The 22,700-nt window shown below is 40.7% G+C and overlaps 1 protein-coding gene across 3 annotated transcripts in view; it reads right to left on the reverse strand.

The window, feature by feature from the left end:
* LOC121538486 (protocadherin-11 X-linked) overlaps nt 1-22,700 on the reverse strand; it is a 285,313-nt gene that overhangs the window by 228,294 nt on the left and 34,319 nt on the right. For 2 of the 3 annotated variants that reach the window (XM_041846553.2, XM_041846544.2), the window contains exon 3: nt 14,842-17,328. In XM_041846553.2, the coding sequence (XP_041702487.2) occupies nt 14,842-17,328 (2,487 nt within the window). Of the gene's footprint in view, nt 1-6,103; nt 6,795-14,841; nt 17,329-22,700 lie in introns of those variants that run through there. The other variant, XM_041846562.2, reaches the window with a different exon arrangement.

The raw sequence follows: 22,700 nt of genomic DNA on the forward strand, positions 1-22,700 counted from the left end.
TAGTTAAATGTAAAGGTCTAAAGGGGTAAATGGTTAGTTAAATGTAAATGTCTAAAGGGGTAAATGGTTAGTTAAACGTAAAGGTCTAAAGGGGTAAATGGTTAGTTAAATGTAAAGGTCTAAAGGGTTAAATGGTTACTTAAATGTAAAGGTCTAAAGGGGTAAATGGTTAGTTAAACGTAAAGGTCTAAAGGGGTAAATGGTTAGTTAAATGTAAAGATCTAAAGGGGTAAATGGTTACTTAAATGTAAAGGTCTAAAGGGGTAAATGGTTATTAAATGTAAAGGTCTAAAGGGTTAAATGGTTACTTAAATGTAAAGGTCTAAGGGGTAAATGGTTAGTTAAATGTAAAGGTCTAAAGGGGTAAATGGTTAGTTAAACGTAAAGGTCTAAAGGGGTAAATGGTTACTTAAATGTAAAGGTCTAAAGGGTTAAATGGTTACTTAAATGTAAAGGTCTAAAGGGGTAAATGGTTAGTTAAACGTAAAGGTCTAAAGGGGTAAATGGTTAGTTAAATGTAAAGGTCTAAAGGGGTAAATTGTTAGTTAAATGTAAAGGTCTAAAAGGGTAAATGGTTAGTTAAATGTAAAGGTCTAAAGGGGTAAATGGTTACTTAAATGTAAAGGTCTAAAGGGGTAAATGGTTAGTTAAATGTAAAGGTCTAAAGGGGTAAATGGTTAGTTAAATGTAAAGGTCTAAAGGGGTAAATGGTTATTAAATGTAAAGGTCTAAAGGGTTAAATGGTTAGTTAAATGTAAAGGTCTAAAAGGGTAAATGGTTAGTTAAATGTAAAGGTCTAAATGGGTAAATGGTTAGTTAAATGTAAAGGTCTAAAAGGGGTAAATTGTTAGTTAAATGTAAAGGTCTAAAAGGGTAAATGGTTTGTTAAATGTAAAGGTCTAAAGGGGTAAATGGTTACTTAAATGTAAAGATCTAAAGGGGTAAATGGTTACTTAAATGTAAAGGTCTAAAGGGGTAAATGGTTATTAAATGTAAAGGTCTAAAGGGTTAAATGGTTACTTAAATGTAAAGGTCTAAAGGGGTAAATGGTTAGTTAAATGTAAAGGTCTAAAGGGGTAAATGGTTAGTTAAACGTAAAGGTCTAAAGGGGTAAATGGTTAGTTAAATGTAAAGGTCTAAAGGGTTAAATGGTTACTTAAATGTAAAGGTCTAAAGGGGTAAATGGTTAGTTAAACATAAAGGTCTAAAGGGGTAAATGGTTAGTTAAATGTAAAGGTCTAAAGGGGTAAATGGTTAGTTAAATGTAAAGGTCTAAAAGGGTAAATGGTTAGTTAAATGTAAAGGTCTAAAGGGGTAAATGGTTACTTAAATGTAAAGGTCTAAAGGGGTAAATGGTTACTTAAATGTAAAGGTCTAAAGGGGTAAATGGTTAGTTAAATGTAAAGGTCTAAAGGGGTAAATGGTTACTTAAATGTAAAGGTCTAAAGGGTTAAATGGTTACTTAAATGTAAAGGTCTAAAGGGGTAAATGGTTAGTTAAATGTAAAGGTCTAAAGGGTTAAATGGTTAGTTAAATGTAAAGGTCTAAAGGGGTAAATGGTTAGTTAAATGTAAATGTCTAAAGGGGTAAATGGTTAGTTAAACGTAAAGGTCTAAAGGGGTAAATGGTTAGTTAAATGTAAAGGTCTAAAGGGTTAAATGGTTACTTAAATGTAAAGGTCTAAAGGGGTAAATGGTTAGTTAAACGTAAAGGTCTAAAGGGGTAAATGGTTAGTTAAATGTAAATGTCTAAAGGGGTAAATGGTTAGTTAAACGTAAAGGTCTAAAGGGGTAAATGGTTAGTTAAATGTAAAGGTCTAAAGGGTTAAATGGTTACTTAAATGTAAAGGTCTAAAGGGGTAAATGGTTAGTTAAACGTAAAGGTCTAAAGGGGTAAATGGTTAGTTAAATGTAAAGGTCTAAAGGGTTAAATGGTTACTTAAATGTAAAGGTCTAAAGGGGTAAATGGTTAGTTAAACGTAAAGGTCTAAAGGGGTAAATGGTTAGTTAAATGTAAAGATCTAAAGGGGTAAATGGTTACTTAAATGTAAAGGTCTAAAGGGGTAAATGGTTATTAAATGTAAAGGTCTAAAGGGTTAAATGGTTACTTAAATGTAAAGGTCTAAAGGGGTAAATGGTTAGTTAAATGTAAAGGTCTAAAGGGGTAAATGGTTAGTTAAACGTAAAGGTCTAAAGGGGTAAATGGTTACTTAAATGTAAAGGTCTAAAGGGTTAAATGGTTACTTAAATGTAAAGGTCTAAAGGGGTAAATGGTTAGTTAAACGTAAAGGTCTAAAGGGGTAAATGGTTAGTTAAATGTAAAGGTCTAAAGGGGTAAATTGTTAGTTAAATGTAAAGGTCTAAAAGGGTAAATGGTTAGTTAAATGTAAAGGTCTAAAGGGGTAAATGGTTACTTAAATGTAAAGGTCTAAAGGGGTAAATGGTTAGTTAAATGTAAAGGTCTAAAGGGGTAAATGGTTAGTTAAATGTAAAGGTCTAAAGGGGTAAATGGTTATTAAATGTAAAGGTCTAAAGGGTTAAATGGTTAGTTAAATGTAAAGGTCTAAAAGGGTAAATGGTTAGTTAAATGTAAAGGTCTAAATGGGTAAATGGTTAGTTAAATGTAAAGGTCTAAAGGGGTAAATTGTTAGTTAAATGTAAAGGTCTAAAAGGGTAAATGGTTTGTTAAATGTAAAGGTCTAAAGGGGTAAATGGTTACTTAAATGTAAAGATCTAAAGGGGTAAATGGTTACTTAAATGTAAAGGTCTAAAGGGGTAAATGGTTATTAAATGTAAAGGTCTAAAGGGTTAAATGGTTACTTAAATGTAAAGGTCTAAAGGGGTAAATGGTTAGTTAAATGTAAAGGTCTAAAGGGGTAAATGGTTAGTTAAACGTAAAGGTCTAAAGGGGCAAATGGTTAGTTAAATGTAAAGGTCTAAAGGGTTAAATGGTTACTTAAATGTAAAGGTCTAAAGGGGTAAATGGTTAGTTAAACATAAAGGTCTAAAGGGGTAAATGGTTAGTTAAATGTAAAAGGTCTAAAGGGGTAAATGGTTAGTTAAATGTAAAGGTCTAAAAGGGTAAATGGTTAGTTAAATGTAAAGGTCTAAAGGGGTAAATGGTTACTTAAATGTAAAGGTCTAAAGGGGTAAATGGTTACTTAAATGTAAAGGTCTAAAGGGGGTAAATGGTTAGTTAAATGTAAAGGTCTAAAGGGGTAAATGGTTATTAAATGTAAAGGTCTAAAGGGTTAAATGGTTAGTTAAATGTAAAGGTCTAAAAGGGTAAATGGTTAGTTAAATGTAAAGGTCTAAATGGGTAAATGGTTAGTTAAATGTAAAGGTCTAAAGGGGTAAATGGTTAGTTAAATGTAAAGGTCTAAAGGGGTAAATGGTTAGTTAAACGTAAAGGTCTAAAGGGGTAAATGGTTACTTAAATGTAAAGGTCTAAAGGGTTAAATGGTTACTTAAATGTAAAGGTCTAAAGGGGTAAATGGTTAGTTAAATGTAAAGGTCTAAAGGGTTAAATGGTTAGTTAAATGTAAAGGTCTAAAGGGGTAAATGGTTAGTTAAATGTAAATGTCTAAAGGGGTAAATGGTTAGTTAAACGTAAAGGTCTAAAGGGGTAAATGGTTAGTTAAATGTAAAGGTCTAAAGGGTTAAATGGTTACTTAAATGTAAAGGTCTAAAGGGGTAAATGGTTAGTTAAACGTAAAGGTCTAAAGGGGTAAATGGTTAGTTAAATGTAAATGTCTAAAGGGGTAAATGGTTAGTTAAACGTAAAAGGTCTAAAGGGGTAAATGGTTAGTTAAATGTAAAGGTCTAAAGGGTTAAATGGTTACTTAAATGTAAAGGTCTAAAGGGGTAAATGGTTAGTTAAACGTAAAGGTCTAAAGGGGTAAATGGTTAGTTAAATGTAAAGGTCTAAAGGGGTAAATGGTTACTATTTATTTCTCAGTACCTTAGTGTAGAACTGACAGCATAGTTTGCCATGTTTCCACAAAAGTCCTGTTTGCAGATTTTCCATCATAACTTCTGATTAAAACTGTTCCGAATGAGAGATGGATATCTAAACCGTTTAATCATTTCTTCCCGCTAGTCGAGTTACATTGCTGCAAGAAAAACATTGTTGCAATTTTTCCTCCTTAGGCTGAACTGATGAACCAATTATTATTGTTTGTCCAACTAACCAATCCAGCAACCCAGAAGTTGTGAAGGGCATGGCCTGTCGTTGGCCTAGACAGAACAATGTAGAATAACAAAACAGAAAATGTACTAATCATCGTATGGATGATCTCAAGGTTATTTTGAGTCTTAATGGGCTTCTGTTATAAGTAGAGGAAATGAAGGGAAGACGGACAGACAGTATAAGATAATGCAATGAGAAGGTACAATGTCCTGATTAATAAGAAGAGTCATGGGAAATGTGCAATACAATGCAAAAAAGACTTTAATAAATTCCAGAAGCGCACACATACATAAACAAAACATTTATATACAGTTTTTCTTCACACAATTGGCAAATTAAAGTTCATTACAAAGATTATGTAAGGAGCATATTGTACTTCACATTGAATAAAAGTGAGGTTGGTATTTCCTTGTCGTCTGTCTCCCTTACAACAGATAAAAAGCTGATGTGTCTCAGGTATTCATGTATGTTATCTCTTTTCTCACCAAAAGATCACGTAAATCTAACGACGATTACAGTGCTAAGATGCTCTGTATAGTTCACTCTGTGGTTCTACTCAGTAGTGATACATTTGATACCATAATTACATCCGGTACCTTCATCCAGAAACGATTTGGATCATTAGGAAGGTATCTTATATGTGCCATACATACTGTACATACAGCCTCTTCTAACCAAAGCAGGCTGTTTGTAAGACACCATTAAACATCATGACTATTAACAACAGTGCTACACCCACCAAGCTGTTTATTAGATAGTAATCAAGATCAGGACACAACAATGAGTCCAAGTGTTTACAAGATACAGTAGAGGCATATATTTGTGTGGATACCAAACCAGAACCAAAGGCTTATAATATTGAAAGTGCTGTAAAGTAGATTCTCTCTCTTCCTAATGTGACCTTAATGCTGTTAATAAATTGAAGCCTGCTGAATGCTGCTTGCGCTACCTCTACTCGTTTCAGTGTTCAATGTTTATCTCTCCTAATTTCACTTGAATAAATAATGCATCAATATAAATAAGTGCACAAAATCAAGTTTGTATTTTTTTTTGCTTTAGGCCAACCAAGTGGTATCAACGACTGCCTGAGTTTTACCATTTGGAATCGTCATTTTAAATTTGTCATAATATATCTCACAGGTTAAATCGGCTGTGACTTGTGGAGCTGTCAAGCTGACTCCAGTACACTAAGGTTAACCGTGGTGCTCGTCTGTTTATTCCTACATAGAACAGCTTTTGATTATGAACAAAGCCTTCGGTCCCTTGCGATTGTGGCTTAGCTCAAAGTATTAAACTCCTCCTCTCTACTATGTGGTGCAATTCCCTAATGTCCTCCGGCGGCAATCAGTAGACTCAGTCCTCCTGGTCCTGGTAAAGCACTACACTGTGGTGTTCCAGTCACACTGTGGTGTTCCAGTCCAGTGGGCCTATTAATACTAGCCACACTCTTCACTACTAACACTAACTGTGGCACTGTAAGTGCATGTGATGATACGAGACTATCATTGACATAAAGGTACATGGTGACGTGGGCAGAACAGTCACATGCGTAGGACCATTAGCAGTAGACCCATTAGCAGTAGGACCATTTGCAGCAGGCCCATTTGCAGCAGGCCCATTTGCAGCAGGCCCATTTGCAGCAGGCCTAGCTTGCTGCATCATACGTTGCCAGTCACTATATCCATGAGCCCAAAGAGAACAAATTCAATGGATTCAAAAGCAAGTGAAATAAAACAGACTCCTGGTACACTCTTAGAAAAAAAAAAAAAGGTGCTATCTAGAACCTAAAACGGTTCTTCAGCTGTCCCCATAGGAGAACCCTTTGAAGAACAATTTTTTTGTTCCAGGTAAAACCCTTTTGAGTTCCATGTAGGACCCTTTCCACAGAGGGTTCTACATGGAACCCAAAAGAGTTCTAACTGGAACCAAAAAGGGTTCTACCTGGAACCAAGAAAGGTTATCCTATGGGAACAGCCGAAAAACCCATTTGTAACCCTTATTTCTAAAAGTGTAGGTCAAACTTTAGTCAAACAGAACCAATAAATATAAACATATTCAACTCTGTGATAAATATACACACATATAAACATACTTTACAGAATACAGTACAGAATAACTATTAATTGTTTTTTACAGGGGGGGTGGGTCATAGCGTGAGTCATCATCTAGGAGATAGATACGATAAGAGATAAGTGATGCTATAGCTAGGGTTTCAATAAAGCATTTCAAACCTCCTACAGGATTCACAAGTAGAGCTTTTTTGAAGTTTCAGGCAGGCAACAACGTGTCTTAATTTCTGTGAAAATTATTCAAGTAATTTTTTTTTTTCTTTCCGGCCCACAAAAATAAACCAAATGAACATATTCCTTCTGTTGGTTGGTGTTCGAGGCCGTAGGGACTGTATAGTACGAGATTCCCCTCTTCCTCTGTGTCTTCCTCCCTCTCTCTCTCTCTCTCTCTCTCTCTCTCTCTCTCTCTCTCCCTCTTCCTCCCTCTCTCTTTCTCTCTCTAGGTACAGGCAGCTAGAGATTGATTTTTATCCTGTGGGAGCGAGTTGTACCTGTGCCACAGAGTGTGCCATAGAGTGGTGGTTTCAGTGCCGTCTCCTGTAATATAGAGAGACAGACAGATATAGGGAGATTGTAGTTACAATGTAATCCAGCTCTGAGAAGTCTGAGCTCTAGTAGCTGTTAAACTATATTACAGTGAATACAAACCTCTAGATCATTTGTATTCAATAAAATAAAAAAATTAAAAAAATAAGCATTCTTCAAGGCACAGCTGACAATCAGGTATGATTTTTCATGCCCAGATGAAGTCCTTGAAGAATACTACACGTGAACATAAGCTTGTGCATTTATACTGTGATTATCAGAGCATGCAATTCTCTCCAGCTGATTTAACTCCAATTGTGTAATTACAGCCGCCACCATCCTACTGCAACACTCAGTTGAACCCTGAAAACAGCATTTGGCTTCATAATGTAGTCCTACAGTAGGTCCTCTGATAGGTACAGAATCTGACATTCACTCGGGTCTGCCATTAAAACGACATAAGACACATCTGCTGATATCCGAATGGTCGTGTTGAATCTGACCTTGCGCTACATTAGGTCTACCTACAGATTATAGAAGCAATGACTGTTGCAAAAAAATAAAAAATAAAATAAAAAATACTATTGCAAGTGAAATTTCATGTGGAATCATGGGATTTTCTACATGTGAAATTATGGGATTTTCTACATGTGAAATCATGGGATTTTCTACATGTGAAATCATGGGATTTTCTACATGTGAAATCATGGGATTTTCTACATGTGAAATCATGGGATTTTCTACATGTGAAATCATGGGATTTTCTGTAAGGGTGGCTATAACACTTAGCTACAGCGATTGTCTTAAGAATATATTGTAAATTACAACAATAACATGATCACGTCTGCAATCCTTTCAAATGTTCACGTTCTGAGATCATACGTTTAAATGGTAATGTCTGTGTACAGTCTGTTAAGTGTGAATATGTTAACGGGCTAAGAAACACACCAACTACAGGATGTTGAGTCTGACACCAACAACTGACCTGGTGTGCACTGTGGCCCTACGGAATATGGGGACCAACAAAACAGCATATTGGCCTCTTTGCTGTTGCATATTCATGCCTGTGTGGTTGCTCATTTGATCTGCCACAAACTAAAGCACAGATTGAGACAGAGGTTTCCCCGCACGTCACCGGGGGGGGGATTGACCTCTAAAACTACCGGCTGAGAACAGGGAGAAAAGAGAAGGAAGTAAGAGACGAGGGAGGGAGGGAGGGAATAAAAGAGAGAGAAAAACGAGGCGACGGTGCACCGAGCAGCATTGGATCCTACCAAACAGAGCTCTTAGGATATTAAGATGCCATATGGTTCCATAAACATGCGGTCTCTGAAGTACTTTGACAAGCTTTTCTCTTTAGCGCTGTAAGTTCCCTTAAACATCAATCTAACCTACATCTGTAAGTTCCCTTAAACATCAATCTAACCTACATCTGTAAGTTCCCTTAAACATCAATCTAACCTACATCTGTAAGTTCCCTTAAACATCAATCTAACCTACATCTGTAAGTTCCCTTAAACATCAATCTAACCTTCATCTGTAAGTTCCCTTAAACATCAATCTAACCTACATCTGTAAGTTCCCTTAAACATCAATCTAACCTACATCTGTAAGTTCCCTTAAACATCAATCTAACCTTCATCTGTAAGTCTCCTGTGTCTCCTATTAGGATTCAATGAATGTTTTCTGTTATATCCTTCATCCTCTTTCTGCTTTAGGTAAGAGGTCAATGGAAGAGGCACGCAAAAGGAACTAAATCACTGTCTTTCACTGTCGTGAACAAATAAAAACATCACAATCGGTTTTATCCTGTATTTTGGGACTTTTTGTATTACAGGTTTATGCTCAGGGAGATTGAGTGGCGTCAACTTGCCATATTGCTGCTTTTGTTAAGGCCAGGCTGACTTGAACGGATCGCAATTGTGAATTCCACACTCGACAAAACATTTTCATTTTACGAGATAAAGAAAAACATTCATGTTAATATTCTGTGGAGCATTAGAGAATTGATTTGAACTGTATCAAATGTATAAAAGAGGAATCTATTGGAGCGAGTGTCACGATCGTTGACAGATGCGGACCAAGGGGCAGCGTGATACTTTATTCAGTGTACACGACACGAACCAAAACAATAAAGAAAACGATACGTGAAGTCCTAGGTTAATAGCACAAAACCTTACGGAACAAGATCCCACAAAATACTAATGCCCAACAGGCTGCCTAAGTATGGTCCCCCCCCCCAATCAGAGACAACGAGCTACAGCTGCCTCTGATTGGGAACCACCCTGGCCAAACATAGATCAAAACGAACTAGAACCAAAAACATAGAAAACAAAACAGAAAAAAATCCACACCCTGGCTCAACATTAAAGAGTCCCCAGAGCCAGGGCGTGACAGCGAGAGTTTACGGACAAGTCAAAACTAGGAAGTTGTAGCCAGTAATTGTCATTCATTGGCTGTCAGAGGTCCAATAATATTAGAGACCTAGTGACAGCCAATGATATTTAGGTATACCTGATATAATCTTAACAATCCTCTTTTATCTATTATCCTCTCCCGAAACCTAATTACAGAGATTTTAATCATATTGTATTATGAGTGATTAACCCTTTGATGCATTTAATTAACCTTTTTGAGCTCTAGATTCTCACCAGACCCTGTTTTACTTCACGCAAAGGCTTTGAATAAAGCACACTTAACTGTCACATCTAATGCCAACAGGGAGGCCCTACTTTTCAAACGCTCCAGGTGACAGGAGATTAAACTAGAGATAATAGATACACCATCATCCTGACATCTCTAAGGTGGTGCTGGGTCTTTCAGTTTGAACAACGCTGTCCCACTTCAGACCAGAATCTGATCAAATATTACGACCAATAATTACCCCATGAGAAACAAAAAAAGTGATTAAACTCCAATGCATCTTTCAGATTAGCAAAGCCCTGAAATACACAAGATAAAATACACTGATGGAAACATTTGATACGGCACATTACGAGGACAGAGGAGAACGTTGACTTAAGTCATAAACTCATTCATATTCAGATTAGCTTAAAGGAGAAGTATTTATCACTGATGAACAACATCAGCGACATGGAATATTTGAAATACACCATTAATATCGCCCCCAAAACAAAAGCATGAATCAGAATAGCAAAACATTGGTTAAATATTTGTGCATATTTCAGGGGGTATTTCAAGGCAGGTTATAACCAGTATGAGTGCAAAACCATTCTGACAACTTGACAGGGAGCATTACAAACACCAAGTTAATTATATGTTCCTTAGTGCGCTGTACTGCCTATTCAAGTAGGCTTACGTATAATGTCCCATGGCAGCGTTGCTTTTAAATGGGTTTTAAATAAAAGGTGGGTGGGGAAAAATGAATATCTGTTCTGCGTGGGGTGTCTCTTTAAATGTCTGTGTACACAACGCATCAGTGGATAGTGGTCCTGTGGGGTAGAGCATGGTGCTTGCAACGCCAGGGTTGCGGGTTCGATTCCTACGGGGGGACCAGTACAGGAAAAAAATGTATGAAAATATCCGCGCGCATTACTGTAAATTGCTCTGGATAAGAGTGTCTGCTAAATGTAAAATGATAGACAGTAATTTGTAACAACTATGCTACAAAGGATGGAAAAGCTTCACGAGGACACAAAAAAACTCTGTGCAATTCCGTCAAGATAGACAAGCACAATGTTACACTTCATCAAATAAAATAAATTAAAGATGAATGATGATACTGCGCCAGAATGTGTTATTTTGGATGTGAGCAATAATCCTGAAAAAATTTGTTTTTTTCAATAAACGACAAAATAATTCCAGCACAATACAATTTCATTGGGCATCTATAATGCAAATGTATTTTACTGTATGAATGAATCCCATGTTATGACCTTGTTTCCAACATGTCTAGACAGTAGAATAGTATCCTATTCTCTAGACAGTAGAATAGTCTCTCTCTCTACCACACCATGAAGACTACCAATGATGAACCCTAACCTACATTAATACTCTCTCTCTCTCTCTACCACACCATAAAGACCACCAATGATGAACCCTAACCTACATTAATACTCTCTCTCTCTCTCTACCACACCATGAAGACTACCAATGATGAACCCTAACCTACATTAATACTGTCTCTCTCTCTCTACCACACCATAAAGACCACCAATGATGAACCCTAACCTACATTAATACTCTCTCTCTCTCTCTACCACACCATGAAGACTACCAATGATAAACCCTAACCTACATTAATACTGTCTCTCTCTCTACCACACCATAAAGACTACCAATGATGAACCCTAACCTACATTAATACTGTCTCTCTCTCTCTACCACACCATGAAGACCACCAATGATAAACCCAAACTACATTAATACTGTCTCTCTCTCTCTACCACACCATGAAGACCACCAATGATAAACCCTAACCTACATTAATACTGTCTCTCTCTCTCTACCACACCATGAAGACCACCAATGATGAACCCTAACCTACATTAATACTGTCTCTCTCTCTACCACACCACAACGACCCCCAATGATGAACCCTAACCTACATTAATACTGTCTCTCTCTCTACCACACCACAACGACCCCCAATGATGAACCCTAACCTACATTAATACTGTCTCTCTCTCTCTACCACACCACAACGACCCCCAATGATGAACCCTAACCTACATTAATACTGTCTCTCTCTCTCTACCACACCACAACGACCCCCAATGATGAACCCTAACCTACATTAATACTGTCTCTCTCTCTACCACACCACAACGACCCCCAATGATGAACCCTAACCTACATTAATACTGTCTCTCTCTCTACCACACCACAACGACCCCCAATGATGAACCCTAACCTACATTACCACACCAACCACCTGCTTTGTAACTATTGCTTTTATACACCATTCGAAAATGTTCTAGCAAGCTAGGTAATTAAAGATTCTAATGAATTGGTTAAATAGCTTTAACTGGCTCTCTCAAGCTACCTCCTCCTCTTATTGGTCCCAAGCCCCTGTCTAGCTACCCCCTCCTCCTATTGGTCCTAAGCCCCCGTCTAGCTACCCCCTCGTCCTATTGGTCCTAAGCCCCCCGTCTAGCTACCCCCTCCTCCTATTGGTCCCAAGCCCCCATCTAGCTACCCCCTCCTCCTATTGGTCCCAAGCCCCCATCTAGCTACCCCCTCCTCCTATTGGTCCTAAGCCCCCATCTAGCTACCCCCTCCTCCTATTGGTCCCAAGCCCCCGTCTAGCTACCTCTTCTTTCTATTGGTCCTAAGCCCCCGTCTAGCTACCTCTTCTTTCTATTGGTCCCAAGCCCCCGTCTAGCTACCTCTTCTTTCTATTGGTCCTAAGCCCCCGTCTAGCTACCTCTTCTTTCTATTGGTCCCAAGCCCCCGTCTAGCTACCTCTTCTTTCTATTGGTCCTAAGCCCCCGTCTAGCTACCTCTTCTTTCTATTGGTCCCAAGCCCCCGTCTAGCTACCTCTTCTTTCTATTGGTCCTAAGCCCCCGTCTAGCTACCTCTTCTTTCTATTGGTCCCAAGCCCCCATCTAGCTACCTCTTCTTTCTATTGGTCCTAAGCCCCCGTCTAGCTACCTCTTCTTTCTATTGGTCCTAAGCCCCCGTCTAGCTACCTCTTCTTTCTATTGGTCCCAAGCCCCCGTCTAGCTACCTCTTCTTTCTATTGGTCCCAAACCCCTGTCTAGCTACCTCTTCTTTCTATTGGTCCTAAGCCCCCGTCTAGCTACCTCTTCTTTCTATTGGTCCCAAGCCCCCGTCTAGCTACCACTTCTTTCTATTGGTCCTAAGCCCCCGTCTAGCTACCTCTTCTTTCTATTGGTCCTAAGCCTCTATCTTTACCTTGATCTTAGTGACCCGTCATACTGTAGCACTATCAGTCTCCATCCCATAGTGCTCCACCCTACTCTGCTCTGCTCTGCTCCACCCCACCCTGCTCTGCTCCACCCCACCCTGCTCTGCTCTGCTCCACCCCACTCTGCTCTGCTCTGCTCCACCCCACTCTGCTCTGTTCTGCTCTGTTCAACCCCACTCTGCTCTGCTCTGCTCCACCCCACCCTGCTCTGCTCTGCACCACCCCACTCTGCTCTGCTCTGCTCCACCCCACTCTGCTCTGTTCTGCTCTGCTCAACCCCACTCTGCTCTGCTCTGCTCCACTCTGCTCTGCTCCACTCTGCTCCACTCTGCTCTGTTCTGCTCCACCCCACTCTGCTCTGCTCTGCTCCACTCTGCTCTGCTCCACTCTGCTCCACTCTGCTCCACTCTGCTCTGCTCTATTCCACTCTGCTCTGCTCCACCCCACCCTGCTCCACTCTGCTCTGCTCCACTCTGCTCTGCTCTGCTCTGCTCCACCCCACTCTGCTCTGCTCTGCTCTGCTCCACCCCACTCTGCTCTGCTCCACTCTGCTCTGCTCCACTCTGCTCCACTCTGCTCTGTTCTGCTCCACCCCACTCTGCTCTGCTCTGCTCCACTCTGCTCTGCTCCACTCTGCTCTGCTCCACTCTGCTCTGCTCTGCTCCACTCTGCTCTGCTCCACCCCACTCTGCTCTGCTCCACTCTGCTCTGCTCCACTCTGCTCTGCTCCACTCTGCTCTGCTCCACCCTGCTCTGCTCTCCTCCACCCTGCTCTGCTCTGCTCTGCTCTGCTCCATCCTGCTTCACTCTGCTCTGCTCTGCTCTGTTCCACTCTGCTCTGCTCTGCTCCACTCTGCTCTGCTCTGCTCTGCTCCACTCTGCTCTGCTCCACCCCACTCTGCTCTGCTCCACTCTGCTCTGCTCCACTCTGCTCTGCTCCACTCTGCTCTGCTCCACCCTGCTCTGCTCTGCTCCACCCTGCTCCACTCTGCTCCACTCTGCTCTGCTCTGCTCTGCTCTGCTCCACTCTGCTCTGCTCTGCTCTGCTCTGCTCCACTCTGCTCCACTCTGCTCTGTTCTGCTCCACTCTGCTCTGCTCCACCCCACCCTGCTCCACTCTGCTCTGCTCCACTCTGCTCTGCTCTGCTCCACTCTGTTCTGCTCTGCTCTGCTCCACTCTGCTCTGCCGTGTTGTCTGCCCTCAGCAAGGCCACCTCTCCTCACCTCTGATTTACGTCTATTTCCCTGGCCTGCTTTTATTTATTAGGGCACTTCGCATTTGGCACATCTCTTAGGGAATCATAAGCCTCAGACCAGACCGTAGCATTCAAATGAGCCTTTTGCTTTGCTCTCCTCCTCACACTCACAAAGCCTTCAGAGCCTCCACAGTCAAGACGCCACTTAATATCTCCAGCACGCAACCAAAATCTGGGATTATTTAATGAGGTCTTATTATTCTATAGTGTAGTGGCACTCTTGGGGGATACATGTCCTACTATTTCAGTGGAACGTGAACAGCTGATTAAACCCGACGTTTATCTGTTAAGCTGATGACTGTCAAATCAAAGACTCTATGTTTGGTTTTCTCTGTCCGTCAGACATGCTAGTTTTTTTCAGGTGTGTCAATCAAAAAAGCTTAGCGCTGCTTTAATCCATTGGTCCTCAGCAAATACAGCTGTGCAGAGTTCAATTAGTAGCATGGCCGACTTGATTCTCCCTCAAGCATGCTATTACTCTGCCACCAGCCTTTCCCACTTAAGATTCTCATTTAACACTAGTTCCCACCATTCCACTGCCACCATTATACTTTCAAGTGGAACATTAACCTAAATAAGGTTAAAGGGTTTTATAGACATATAGTACAAGATAGCATAAGGGATATAATCTGTCTTCGTTTTTTTCCCCCCTCTGTCTGGGAAGTATAGATAGATTTCATTTGGTTGAAGTTTCTTGGCCCAGACTTCAGTTCTCTCCTTCCTCTCTGAGGTACGCTTCCTCAATATTCAATGCTGATGACATTCATGCACATGTGACTTTTTGTGTGTTTCAATCCCCCCGTCTCCCTCCCGCTGCCACCCATCACCCTCCTTATCACCAAAGGGACAGTGGTACGGGGAGTGGGAGTGGAAACAGTAGGTGGCTTTAAAAAAAAAGAAGTTATAAATTACCTGTCTGGTGTGGATTTGCCCAGGAGTCTTGAATCCTCCCTGACAGCTGCACTCTGAGACAGAGTACGGGTCCGAACTGGTGGAGGAGCACTTGGAGTGCGAGTCACAGCCCACCACAAACGTGTTGTCTAGCGGGAGCTCCTGAATCACGTGATGTTTATTGGGCGCCATCGGGGTCTCTGGTTTGATTTGGAAGGTCGGCTGTGGGGAGGCAGACTTGTAATGCTTGGCTAAGTCTGGACTGTCAGGTTTGAAGGTGGTCGGCGTAGTGGCCCAGTTGTATTTCCCCATGGTCTGCTCATCTAGCTCCACGGGGAGGTCCAGGGTTCCATTAATGTGCTCCTGGCTGGGATCATCAGGCTTGGATTCTTCTATGGTGACAAAGTTCAAGAGGAGGCTCTTAGGGGATCTCTTCTTTTTCTTCTTTTTCTTCTTGATTTGACGGTTCTCCTGGTTGGGCGACACCCACTCGCCGCTCTGCTTGCCCTTCTGCACCACTTTGTGCCTGGGCGTCTGGCGGCAGCGCACCAAGGCCGTCACGAAGATGACTAAGATGACTGTCATAGTCCCAGCGATAATAGCGATGACAACAATCACGTATCCGTTGGCTTGGGGTGTGACCTCACTGTCTCCCACGTTACGGTCCAATGGAGTCTCCAAGCTCTTACGTAGCTGCTCTTCAATGAACGTAGCGTTGGAAACAGTCTCGTTAATGAACAGATGAATGAGGGCGATGGCGTGTAAGGACTCCGGCTGGCCCAGGTCTTTGACTTTCACCACCAGCCGGTGTAAACCCTGATCGGCTGCTAATATCTTCTCCTGCAGAGTTATATTACCAGTTGTTTTGTCTATGGCAAACAGGCCTCTTGGTGATCCTCCAATGATGCTGTACTGCAGCTCAGCGTTCATGCCAGTGTCATTGTCTATAGCGAACACTCTGGTGACCACAGACCCAGGGCTGGTGGTAGACTGGACCAGATCGTAAGAGTAGTTGGACGAGGGGATAACAAAAACGGGTCGATTGTCATTGACGTCCACGACGTTTATGGTGACCTTGGCGTATGAAGTGCTGGGCGGTTGCCCTCCGTCTACGGCCTTCACCATAAAGGTGTAAGAGCTCTGCTGCTCTCTGTCGAATGTGAGGTTGGGTTTGATCACACCGGTCCGGGGATCAATAACAAAATTGTCTTTCCCGTTCAGGATGGACAGCGTTACGACGGCGTTGTCACCTGCGTCAGAGTCTGTGACGGTGATCAGACCCACTGTACCATATAGAGGCAGATTCTCAGGCACGTAGAAGTTATACTCAGGATGGGTGAAAGCTGGGCTGTTGTCGTTGAGGTCCTGCACTATCAACCTCACTGTGACATTGCTCTGCAGCGAAGTAGACCCATTGTCCCTCGCCATGACAGTGAACGAATACTTCTCGTGCTTCTCTCTGTCCAGGCGTTTGCCAACGGAGAGGATTCCTGACCGCCGATCTATGTTAAACCCATCGGGAGCGTCGGGGCCAAGAGAATAAATAATCTCAGCATTATGTCCGCTGTCTGCATCCCTGGCACTGATCTTTATGAGCTGCGTGGACGGATCATTGTTCTCTGGTATGGACAGCTGAATCTCAGGCTGAGGGAAGATGGGAGCGTTGTCATTCTCGTCCTTAATTTTAATTAAAACCATCGCTGAAGTGTTCAAAGGAGGCTTCCCTGAATCCGACGCCACTATCTTAATTGCATATTCCCTGGTTGTTTCGTAATCTAAGGGGGCTGCAGTCTCCAGCAGGAACTGGTCATCAAACACTGGTTTTAACCTGAAAGGAACGTCGTGGTCAGTGTAACAAGTCACTTTGCCGTTCAGATCCGAGTCCTTGTCCGTCACTGTAATTAGGGCTATTTTTGTGTTGAGAGGAGCGTTCTCTGACAGCAGAACCGTTCCATTAACAAGGTTCATGATGTACCGAGTGTCTATGGACGGAACGTTGTCATTAATGTCCGTAACGTTGACGATAACCGTAGCTCTGGAGGGGGTGGAGCTGCCGTCGCTGGCCAGGACGATGAGTTTGTGGACCGGAGTGGCTTCCCGGTCTAAGGGCTGCTTGACGGTGATCAGTCCGTTGGTGCTGTCGATGGCAAAATGTCTCTTGGTGGACGAGGAGATCTGGTTGGAGAAGGAGAAGTGGATCTGTGCGTTGGAGCCGAGGTCTGCGTCCGTGGCGTGGAGCTGGGTGACGGAGGTTCCCACGGGGGCGTTCTCTGGGATGTTCACCTCCACCTCGCTGTCCTTGAAGACCGGTCGATTGTCGTTGACGTCGGAGATGGTGACCTGGAGGATGGCCGTGCTGGACTTTGGGGGCGTTCCTCCGTCCTCCACCTTGATCTTCATGACGAAGGTGTCCTTCTGCTCGCGGTCCAGGCTCTGCTGGACGATCAGCTGAGGCCATCTGTCTCCCTCTGGGGTCTCGATGATGTCCAGGCCAAACTCACTCACACTCTGTAGAGACAGGGAGATAATGAAGAACGCAGATAAATAGTGAGCTTCAGTCCATATGTTACTGGACTACATTTCTGGGAATTTCACATGCATTTTCACCTAAAACATGACTATCTTATATGACATGTCATACAGTACTATAGCCTACTAGTGGTACTGTAAGATGGTACTAGACTTACACAGCTGGTTTCATTTTCCAGAATCAACACAAATAAAGCTGTAGTTTGTTTTAGCTTCAGCAGATGTTTGCTCTCACTGCAGCAAAACACTTTTGCGGTGAAAGTTCTTTAATCATATTAGCAGTGGTGTGTGTGCGTGTGTGTGTGTGTGCGTGTGTGTGTGCGTGTGTGCGTGTGTGTGCGTGTGTGTGCGTGTGTGTGCGTGTGTCTGTGTGTGTGTGTGTGTGTGTGTGTACCAATGTAATAGACCTTGAATTTCTCGTAGGTTTACAGTAAGGGTAATTTACAGTAAGGGTCATTTACAGTAAGGGTCATTTACAGTAAGGGTCATTTACAATAAGGGTCATTTACAGTAAGGGTCATTTACAATAAGGGTCATTTACAGTAAGGGTATTTTACAGTAAGGTGATTCACTATAAGCGTGGTGGAAAAAGTATCCAACTGTCATACTTGACTAAAAGTAAAGAGACCTTAACAGAAAAGGACTTAAGTAAACGTTATAGTCACCCAGTAAAATACTACTTGAGTAAAAGTCAAAAAGTATTTTATTTTAAATATACTTAAGTATCAAAAGTAAATGTAATTTCAAAAATATACATTTGTATTTAGTGAATCCACCAGATCAGAGGCAGTACAGATGACCAGGGATGACCAGGGATGTTCGTGAATTGGACCATTTTAATGTCCTGTTAAGCATTCAAAATGAGTACTTTTGGGTGTCAGGGAAAATGTATGGAGTAAAAAGTACATTAATTTCTTTAGGAATGTAGTGAAGTAAAAGATGTCAAAAATATAAATAGTAAAGTAAAGTACAGATACCCAAAAAAACTACTTAAGTAGTACTTTAAAGTATTTTTACTTAAGTAGTTTACACCTATGCGCATTAGAAAACTGGAACATGTCCTCATAATTTTTGCTTTAAGACTAAATCCAGAGGCAAAGATCCACTTATTAAGGAAATACTTAGGCCTTATTAAGGAAATACTTAAGGCCTTATTAAGGAAATACTTAGGCCTTATTAAGGAAATACTTAGGCCTTATTAAGGAAATACTTAGGCCTTATTAAGGAAATACTTAGGCCTTATTAAGGAAATACTTAGGCCTTATTAAGGAAATACTTAGGCCTTCTTAAGGAAATACTTAGGCCTTTATAAGGAAATACTTAGGCCTTATAAAGGAAATACTTAGGCCTTTATAAGGAAATACTTAGGCCTTTATAAGGAAATACTTAGGCCTTATTAAGGAAATACTTAGGCCTAAGGTAAACGTTGGATGCTGAGAGTGAGTTAAACAGTAACGTATGCCCATAACCAAAAAAGTCAATTGGTGAATGTTTAGCGGTTTTTTAATCTTCAATAAATCTATGTTATAAACAAGAAACTGACAGATGGAATCTACACTTACAACTTAAGGCAGCAGGTAGTTTAGTGGTTAAGAGCGTTGTGCCAGTAACCGAAAGGTCAACGGTTCTAATCACCAAGCCGACTAGGTGAAAAATCTGTCGATGTGCCCTTGAGCAAGGCACTTAACCCTAATTGCGCCTGTGAGTCGCTCTGGATAAGAGCTTCTGCTAAATGACAATAATATAATAATAATATGCCATTTAGCAGACGCTTTTATCCAAAGCGACTTACAGTCATGCGTGCATACATTTTTATGTATGGGTGGTCCCGGGGATCGAACCCACTACCTTGGCGTTACAAGCGCCGTGCTCTACCAGCTGAGCTACAGAGGACCACAACAGAAGGCCAATGACATCAAACCATCCTCAAGTTCCTTGGGATGCAGTTATATTGGAGTCATATTCAGTAAAGTGTTGTCGTACAGTACTGTATGCTCACTGCCACCGTTCAGCAGTTTCTTCCTGTACTGTATGATGACCGTCCATTTCAGAGAACTAAGTAACACTACCATCCTGGTGCTTTTTAATGAAGTACTTGTTTTAGCCCCCTGCCTTCCTCAGTACCACTCTTCTGCTTTATGTAAACTGTTATTCTTACTGTCTTGCATTTACTTTGGAATATAGGAGACGGCTCACAACATTTCAAGTTCACATGTGAGAGAGACAGTTGAAAGGGAAGCCATAGAGATAACCTATTTAAATGCACTGCAAGACCACCATAGATTAAAGAGACAGAGAGACTCCACATTAAAAAGCTTTTCATCCAAGGAGGACTAAATCAGTAGGCAACAGTGAAGCCTGAGGAAAATGAAAACAAATGCATGTAATCCCCATGAGAAACTGGCTCTGACTGTTCAAAGTAATTGCCTTCCCTAAAAAAATGTAGCACTAATATTTATGATTACAGATCAGCTATGTGGTAAAGATGGGTCCTGGCATATTTGCCATCGTTTTGATTTAGAGAGAGAGAGAGAGAGAGAGCGAGAGAGCGAGAGAGAGCGAGAGAGCGAGAGAGCGAGAGAGCGAGAGAGCGAGAGAGCGAGAGAGCGAGAGAGAGAGAGAGAGAGAGAGAGAGAGAGAGAGAGAGAGAGAGAGAGAGCTAAGACCCATGCATTTTACAAAACAAAGAGGGTCTTTGAAGGTCTTTCAGTCAGAAGCAGTTTCATGCAAAAACAAGAAAAAAGCATCCTCTTTAAAGAGATAAGCTTCAAGGCTGCACATAATGTTGTAAGAGATTACTCTGTCTAGGCACAGCTATGAAATGAGATTAAGATACATACATTCTGACTGTGAATGGTACTATTTTGACCAAATGTGTTCACTTGACTACCCAGTAGGTTTAGTACCAGTATCATTCCTGTACCACTATAGTAGGCACCCATGGCAGAGGGAAGAAGGAGGCCAATACTATGTCCCGGTAGCTGCATCATAGACATGGTGTACAGGGTTGTTGTTGTTGTTGGGGTTTCACTAGCTGTGAATGTTGTCGCCAATCTAAACCACTGCCAAGTGACAGAAGTCCCTTAAGAAATCAAAGCAGCGCTGCTTGAATGAGGATGGTTACTTTGGCGAGTAGCCATGCGGATGCTATCTTTTCTTTCTAAGGTCTGAGACAGATCTCTATACACGACTGGACAGCAAGAATAATGACCATTCAATAACAATGAACAAGATGAGTTCTAATAGAAGATGAGTTAGTAGAAGATGAGTTCTAGTAGAAGATGAGTTAGTAGAAGATGAGTTCTAGTAGAAGATTAGTTCTAGTAGAAGATGAGTTCTAGTAGAAGATGAGTTCTAGTAGAAGATGTGTTAGTAGATGATGAGTTCTAGTAGAAGATGAGTTAGTAGAAGATGAGTTCTAGTAGAAGTGGAGTTAGTAGAAGATGAGTTAATAGAATATGAGTTAGTAGAAGATTAGTTAGTAGAAGATGAGTTAGTAGAAGATGAGTTCTAGTAGAAGATGAGTTCTAGTAGAAGATGAGTTCTAGTAGAAGATGAGTTCTAGTAGAAGATGAGTTAGTAGAAGATGAGTTCTAGTAGAAGTTGAGTTAGTAGAAGATGAGTTAGTAGAAGATGAGTTAGTAGAATATGAGTTCTAGTAGAAGATGAGTTCTAGTAGAAGATGAGTTAGTAGAAGATGAGTTAGTAGAAGATGAGTTAGTATAAGATGAGATTGTAGAAGATGAGTTAGTAGAAGATTAGTTCTAGTAGAAGATGAGTTAGTTGAAGATGAGTTAGTAGAAGATGAGTTCTAGTAGAAGATGAGTTCTAGTAGAAGATGAGTTCTCGTAGAAGATGATTTAGTAGAAAATGAGTTAGTAGAAGATGAGTTCTAGTAGAAGATGAGTTAGTAGAATATGAGTTCTAGTAGAAGATGAGTTAGTAGAAGATGAGTTAGTAGAAGATGAGTTGGTAGAAGATGAGTTCTAGTAGAAGATGAGTTAGTAGAAGATGAGTTCTAGTAGAAGATGAGTTCTAGTAGAAGATGAGTTAGTAGAAGATGAGTTAGTAGAAGATGAGTTAGTAGAAGATGAGTTAGTAGAAGATGAGTTCTAGTAGAAGAAGAGTTCTAGTAGAAGATGAGTTCTAGTAGAAGATGAGTTAGTAGAAGATGAGTTAGTAGAAGATGAGTTAGTAGAAGATGAGTTAGTAGAAGATGAGTTCTAGTAGAAGATGAGTTAGTAGAAGATGAGTTAGTAGAAATATGAGTTCTAGTAGAAGATGAGTTAGTAGAATATGAGTTAGTAGAAGATGAGTTAGTAGAAGATGAGTTCTAGTAGAAGATGAGTTAGTAGAATATAAGTTCTAGTAAAATATGAGTTAGTAGAAGATTAGTTAGTAGAATATGAGTTAGTAGAAGATGAGTTAGTAGAAGATGAGTTGTAGTAGAAAATTAGTTCTAGTAGAAGATGAGTTAGTAGAAGATTAGTTCTAGTAGAAGATGAGTTAGTAGAAGATGAGTTAGTAGAAGATTAGTTTTAGTAGAATATGAGTTATAGTAGAAGATGAGTTAGTATAAGATGAGTTAGTATAAGATGAGTTCTTGTAGAAGATGAGTTCTAGTAGAAGATGAGTTAGTAGAAGATGAGTTCTAGTAGAAGATGAGTTCTAGTAGAAGATGAGTTAGTGGAAGATGAGTTAGTAGAAGATGAGTTATAGTAGAAGATGAGTTCTAGTAGAAGATGAGTTAGTAGAAGATGAGTTCTAGTAGAAGATGAGTTCTAGTAGAAGATGAGTTAGTAGAAGATGAGTTAGTAGAAGATGAGTTCTAGTAGAAGATGAGTTCTAGTAGAAGATGAGTTAGTAGAAGATGGGTTCTAGTAGAAGATGAGTTAGTAGAAGATGAGTTAGTAGAATATGAGTTAGTAGAAGATGACTTCTAGTAGAAGATGAGTTAGTAGAAGATGAGTTAGTAGAAGATGAGTTAGTAGAAGATGAGTTCTAGTAGAATATGAGTTAGTAGAAGATGAGTTAGTAGAAGATGAGTTAGTAGAAGATGAGTTAGTAGAAGATGAGTTCTAGTAGAAGATGAGTTAGTAGAAGATGAGTTAGTATAACATGAGATTGTAGAAGATGAGTTAGTAGAATATGAGTTAGTAGAAGATTAGTTCTAGTAGAAGATGAGTTAGTATAAGATGAGTTAGTATAAGATGAGTTCTAGTAGAATATGATTTCTAGTAGAAGATGAGTGCTAGTAAAAGATGATTTAGTAGAAAATGAGTTAGTAGAAGATGAGTTCTAGTAGAAGATGAGTTAGTAGAAGATGAGTTAGTAGAAGATGAGTTAGTAGA

The sequence above is a fragment of the Coregonus clupeaformis genome, chromosome 26, assembly GCF_020615455.1.
Source record: "Coregonus clupeaformis isolate EN_2021a chromosome 26, ASM2061545v1, whole genome shotgun sequence".
Classification (NCBI taxonomy): domain Eukaryota; kingdom Metazoa; phylum Chordata; class Actinopteri; order Salmoniformes; family Salmonidae; genus Coregonus; species Coregonus clupeaformis.